Source organism: Amphimedon queenslandica, unplaced genomic scaffold (genome assembly GCF_000090795.2).
Source record: "Amphimedon queenslandica unplaced genomic scaffold, v1.1 AMPQUscaffold_13391, whole genome shotgun sequence".
NCBI classification, from domain to species: Eukaryota; Metazoa; Porifera; class Demospongiae; order Haplosclerida; family Niphatidae; genus Amphimedon; species Amphimedon queenslandica.
Genome location: NW_003546373.1, coordinates 212,432 through 218,377, shown reverse-complemented (window position 1 = coordinate 218,377; position 5,946 = coordinate 212,432). Strand labels below are relative to the sequence as shown.

The following is a 5,946-nucleotide window of genomic DNA, read 5'->3' as shown; positions in this document are numbered from 1 at the left end:
AATGAATGCATGTATGCGTTCAGCTACTGTAAATGACCAAAAATCTTTAAAAAGATATAAACATGATTATTCAATATACATGGGTCAAGACAAGCAAGTATCAAGACAAAAGGGTATAGAAGAATAAAAAACCTATTGATTTTAATTAACATGTGGAAATATAGTTATCACAAAGCAAGGTGTACTATAAACATAGAAAGCATCATATTGTCACTTATTCTGAACATAGTCATATGTGATAGGATCAATATCTTTTCCTGATAGCCTTTGCTCAATGTAATCATAAGTGACACATTGTTTACTACCAGACACTTTATCATCAGGGCTATCATGTAAGGATGCATCACCATACACAGGATTAGGGACACTCTTGTATGCTGGTTGATTTGTATCACCATATAAAGGATTAGGAACACTTTTATAAGCCGGTTGATCTGTTTCACCATACACAGGATTAGGGACACTCTTGTATTTTGGTTGATCGGGTGCTTCAGCATAAACAGGACCAGAGATGCTGTTATACAGTGGCTGCTCTGTATCACCATATACAGGATTAGGGACACTCTTGTATGTCACTGAGCCTGATGTATCACCATAGACAGGATTAGAAACAGTTTTATACATCAGTTGATCTGTATCACCATATACAGGATTTGGAACGCTCTTGTATGCAGCTGGATCTGAGTCTGATATCTCACCGTAAACAGGATCAGAGCTACTGTCTCCTACACTAAGAGAAAGTGCATCTTTCTGATCACCTGAAACCACGTAATCGTATAACACTGCATTGTTTACAGGATCAGATTGGCTCGTTTCCATAAAATCTTGAATGCCATCATAATTTGGATTTGCTAACGGAGTAAGAGTGGAATCTCCATTGATGCCAATTTTACAATACTCATTGTGATCTTGTCCTCCTGTACAATTATATATAATTAATAATTACCACAACAGACAGTAAAAGTTACTTTTATTAACTTTGATACTCTTCCTTTTTTTGAAATAGCAAAGTACTGTTGTTCCAAAAATAAGCACAAGAAGAATAACAATAAACAGAACTATGGAGCCTCCAGCAATTGGACCAACTGGAATGGAAGCTAAAGAAATTTCATTATAACTATCATTAATAAGCAATTCAATGACATACAGGATGCAGCTATTGGAGTTGGCCGGCTGGTAGGAGGAACAGTTGATACTGTCATAACTGTTGTATTGTATGAAGATATAGTTGCAGATCCATATGTGCTACTACAATAAAAAATAACAATATTTGTATTCACTGATAATGACTTACATTGTCTCTGTCATGGTGGCATTTTCACTTGTGGTACTGCTACTCATCTCAATAATTATCACAGTTTCATTTTCACAATTATAGCCAGTGAAACCTTCACTGCATTCACAGGAATAGCTGGTAATGCGATTGATGCATGTGCCATTGTTCTCGCAAGGATTTGGCATACAAGCATTGACAAGCAATTCACAGTTTAATCCCTAAACAATAATCTAATGCAATGTACTCAACACTACCCATCCTTACTTCATACTCAATTGTACAGTTGCAATAGTGGCCTGTTGCTAGGCTGCTACATGTGCCATTGTTAATACAAGGATTGGATTCACAATAGTCGATTTTATCTTCACAGGAATCACCTTTCCATCCAATGGGGCATATGCAATTGAAACTGCCTGGCTCTCCCTCCTATAGAATTATATGACTTTCAATTTGTATTTGTTTATATTTCTTTCTATATCTCTTTATTTAATCTTTCCCTCTGAAAGTTGTTTCTCATCACTCATAATAATACTTACAATACACGTTCCATTGTTATAACAAGGTTCAGGATCACACTCATCAATATCAACTTCACAGTTGGTTCCTGTGTAACCAACTGGACAGGAGCAAACGTATTCACCACCAGATCCAACATGAGAGCAATTGCCTCCATTAAGGCAAGGAATTTGATGATCACAAGGTAATAAATCTATAAATATCAGTCATTATTATAAAGCTGTTACATGTAGGGTATAGTAATAAAATAAGAAAAGAAATGAAGCCAGAAAAAGAAAGAAACAGAACAGAAAAAACTAGGAGACTCCTGATGTAAGTAGGGAACTCTTAACATGACATGGGACTATGACTAGGGGACAAAAAAACAAACTAGACCCTAAACCCTAAACCTTAAACCCAACCTTGGGGATTAACTAGGGGACTCCTAACAAAATAAAATGACATTAGGAGTTTGCTGTTTTGGCGTTTCTTTCTGTTTCTGGTTTCGTTCTACTTTTACTAATACCAGTTATATACCTATTTCACATGCAGGTCCTGTATAACCAGCTAAACATGTACACTGATCAGGTACCAGGCATTGTCCTCCCATTGAACTACAATTAACAGTACAGGACAACTCATTGCAGAGACCAAAGATGCATTATCTTGTTCATCTCCCTAAACAAATGACTCTGTGAGTACATGCATATTTTTCTGCATTTTTCTTGTATTATAATGACATATACGTACAGTGGTGGTTCTAGGATTGAATTTCTGGGGGGGGCCTTAATGATATTGGTGGGATAATTAGTGGGTGCGGTCAACCAGGCTTACAGGATTTCATTTGGAAAGTCACAATTTAGAAGATTAGGCCTCTTAAATGAGCTCCTTTGTGGTTTACAGACTGTTTACACAGTCAAGCACTGCAGCTGTTTCACAGTTTACATAAATAAAACTAATTTTATACTTCACAAAAATTTTGGGGGGCCATGGCCCCCCAGGCCCCCCCCCTAGACCCGCCACTGTATACGTATATGTACTGTAGGTTTGGTCCACTAAGACACCACTGGTGTATGAGGTTTGAGTCAAAGAATGCACAAATCAAAAGCTTCGTTACACGCTGCTTTAGAAATGTACCCCTTTCCGTTGCAATATGCCATCAACAGTATCTTTCATACCATTTATACACCCCGCCAGAACGACATTCCTCCAATTTTTTATATGGTGGTGATCAAGTTTCAGGTAAAACTTTGTAGTTTGACTTAATTGCTACTTCATGAAACAAACATATAGGAGATTCACAACAGTTTGACCATTATAGGGAAAGTATTGAGAAGCTGCTAGACATACCCAACAATTCCCTTTTTGGCTTAAGGTAACGTAAATAACAAAGCTATATGTACATGTACATTTGCTATTATATACTGTTGCAGGTGCAAGTTTGTAATAATTCATGGAATCGAATACAAACCTGGATATGTCATACGCATAAAAACAACTGAGTCTTCCTATGACTTTGACTACGGACTCATTGATGCCATCCTTATGTATGAAGGCCACAAGATCTTCCTAACAACAATTCTAGAAATAAAGAAATTTCATAAATCACTTTGTGCCTTTGAAGTTTCCCCCACACATAACGTCAAATATGTGCTTTATGGTTCCTTGTATTGTCATGGAGTGGTACATATACATACCAAATCAGGAAACTTGTACATTATTGAGAAAAATGTGACCATAATTGACAAAAGGGCCCTTATGGCGGATTTTTAAATTGATTATTATAATGGAAAATATCAACCTGTGAGTGCTTTGTTAGACAATTATTGTTTCTAAAAGTTTCATGGTAACTTTTTGCATCCTGTGGAGTAATTTTATGATAAATGGGGCTCAGGAAGTTGGATTTCTTAGGCTAGAAAGACAAATTTCACTACCCGCCATAAGGTACCTTTTGTCAATTATGGTCACAAATTATTGTTTTAAGGATTTATGGTGTTTATTTTAGTATGACATGTATTGTTACAAAGTTATTTTCATTTGCTCTTATGTTATGTGTGATAAAATATTTCTGCTACAATAAATCATTTGGTTATACTCACAGGTGTGTTGGGGTATGTTGCACAATTATTGTACATGCATTATTGGCATACGGACATACAATGTACATGTATTATTGGCATACAGACATACAATGTACATGTATTATTGGCATACGGACATACAATGTACATGTATTATTGGCATACAGACATACAATGTACATGTATTATTGGCATATGGACATACAATGTACATGTATTATTGGCATACGGACATACAATGTACATGTATTATTGGCATACAGACATACAATGTACATGTATTATTGGCATACGGACATACAATGTACATGTATTATTGGCATACGGACATACAATGTACATGTATTATTGGCATACAGACATACAATGTACATGTATTATTGGCATACAGACATACAATGTACATGTATTATTGGCATACGGACATACAATGTACATGTATTATTGGCATACAGACATACAATGTACATGTATTATTGGCATACGGACATACAATGTACATGTATTATTGGCATACGGACATACAATGTACATGTATTATTGACCAATTAAGGAATCATCATACAAACACAATACCTTCAAGAGTCCCATGTCAGTTAAGTCACCCCAAAGAAGGAATGAAGCCAATATGTCTGATCACAGATAGCCCCTATAATTCAATATTACCTTTTGACATAATGCACACCCTTATTGAAATCAACTGCATAGTAACAAAATGATTTACACAACCATATTATAAAGGAATATAAGCTGAATTTACCTGTTTAAGAGGAAAACAGAGCTAATTTGTACTGGTCTAAGTTGTCTGGCTCCCTGTTGATAAAAGTAGGAGGGTCAGTATGTTTCTATGACAACTAGGTGTGTTAATTTAATGGTTGAAGTGTGTATGTGTTGAAACAGCACACTTAGTGTGCTGTTTTAGTAATTTAGCACACCTACAGGCAGAACAACACAGTGAAATGTGTACCAAATAACACACTCATTTTTTGTGTGTACATGTTCTTATGTAGTATAGAAAGTTTGAAGGAAACTCTGCCCATGCTTGTAGCGATTAAGATACCAGATGAGTACATTGATGGATCTGTATCACATGATCACAATAGATAGAATTTTGAAGCACTCATTGAGTTTACAATAAATTATTTACAATTATGTCTGGATTAAATATTAGATGACTTTAATTACAGAAGTTTAGAAACAATTTCAATTAAAGTTGCTTAAAATAACATTTGCAGTGCTAGCTATGCATACTGGATGATTGAAGAATTATTTCACTGATGTTCAAATAAAATTATTTCCCTAATGTCCAAATAAATGTTAATTGTGATGATGTCACATAGCATGACCTTGGGACTAATTCTAGTCTACATCTAGCAGATTGCTGACCACATCAAAGGTACAAACCAATATTTAACATGAACTTTGCTTAAGGAAATACTTATAGATCTACTAGAAGAAAAAAATGAAGCTGCTGGCTATGTTGTGCTTTTCTTTTCTCTGTTGTTAGTTGTATTAAATTGCATGATCTAATATTCTTATTCATTTTCAACTTTAGGTATCAATGCTGCTCAAGGGCTGGAGCAAGAGTGTACTAGATTCATGAGTCAATCACTGGTCGGATACAGAGCAAACAATCTAAAAAGTAGTGCAATTGGAAGTCCCTTAACTGAGGCAGTCAGAGTCTTGCAAGAGTACCAGTTCAATTGTTCATCTACTATAACCAGTCTTATATTGGGGATTGATGTAAGAGCAGGTCTTAGACTTCTTCCTAGTGTCCAGCTTTTTCGAAAAATTGGTGGCAGCAGTCAATATGACCTAGTGATTGGAAGCGAGAGAGTTATCTATTATGGGACCAATAATGTCAGCACCAGTGGAGTGTTTGAATATCCACTCAATCCTCCTATACCAGTAATGAGTGGAGACCTGCTAGCTGTATCACAACCATCTCCAGCCTTTAGTATAGTTAGAGTGCATTACATTGATAATGTTCCAGGAGTCAGATTCAGTAGCAGCCAATATGCATTTGGCACTAGAAGTGGTGTCAACTTAAACAACCCTTTAATCACCAATCAGTTGATCTTAGTATATCCAGTA

The 5,946-nt window shown here is 35.8% G+C and overlaps 2 protein-coding genes and 1 long non-coding RNA gene across 7 annotated transcripts in view; 2 read left to right on the top strand and 1 right to left on the bottom strand.

Moving 5' to 3' along the window:
* LOC109582303 (uncharacterized) overlaps window positions 1-5,946 on the top strand; it is an 11,222-nt gene that overhangs the window by 3,521 nt on the left and 1,755 nt on the right. The window lies entirely within an intron of this gene.
* LOC105312879 (neurogenic locus protein delta-like) overlaps window positions 46-5,946 on the bottom strand; it is a 12,062-nt gene continuing 6,161 nt past the window's right edge. Inside the window, exons 7-11 of one of the 3 annotated variants that reach the window (XM_019996977.1) lie at window positions 1,295-1,494; window positions 1,148-1,248; window positions 969-1,097; window positions 444-917; window positions 46-347 (exon numbers count right to left, since the gene is read on the bottom strand). In XM_019996977.1, the coding sequence (XP_019852536.1) occupies window positions 211-347; window positions 444-917; window positions 969-1,097; window positions 1,148-1,248; window positions 1,295-1,494 (1,041 nt within the window). In that variant the 3' untranslated portion in view covers window positions 46-210. Of the gene's footprint in view, window positions 918-968; window positions 1,098-1,147; window positions 1,249-1,294; window positions 1,495-5,946 lie in introns of all 3 variants that reach the window. The other 2 variants (XM_019996975.1, XM_019996976.1) reach the window with 2 other exon arrangements.
* On the top strand, window positions 1,885-3,278 carry LOC109582304 (uncharacterized). 2 transcript variants are annotated; one of them, XR_002185017.1, is made up of 4 exons: window positions 1,885-1,976; window positions 2,026-2,465; window positions 2,817-3,146; window positions 3,205-3,278. It is a non-coding gene; the product is annotated as an uncharacterized LOC109582304 (long non-coding RNA). The 2 variants fall into 2 exon arrangements; XR_002185016.1 differs by lacking the exon at window positions 3,205-3,278 and having other exon boundaries at window positions 2,817-3,013; window positions 3,065-3,144.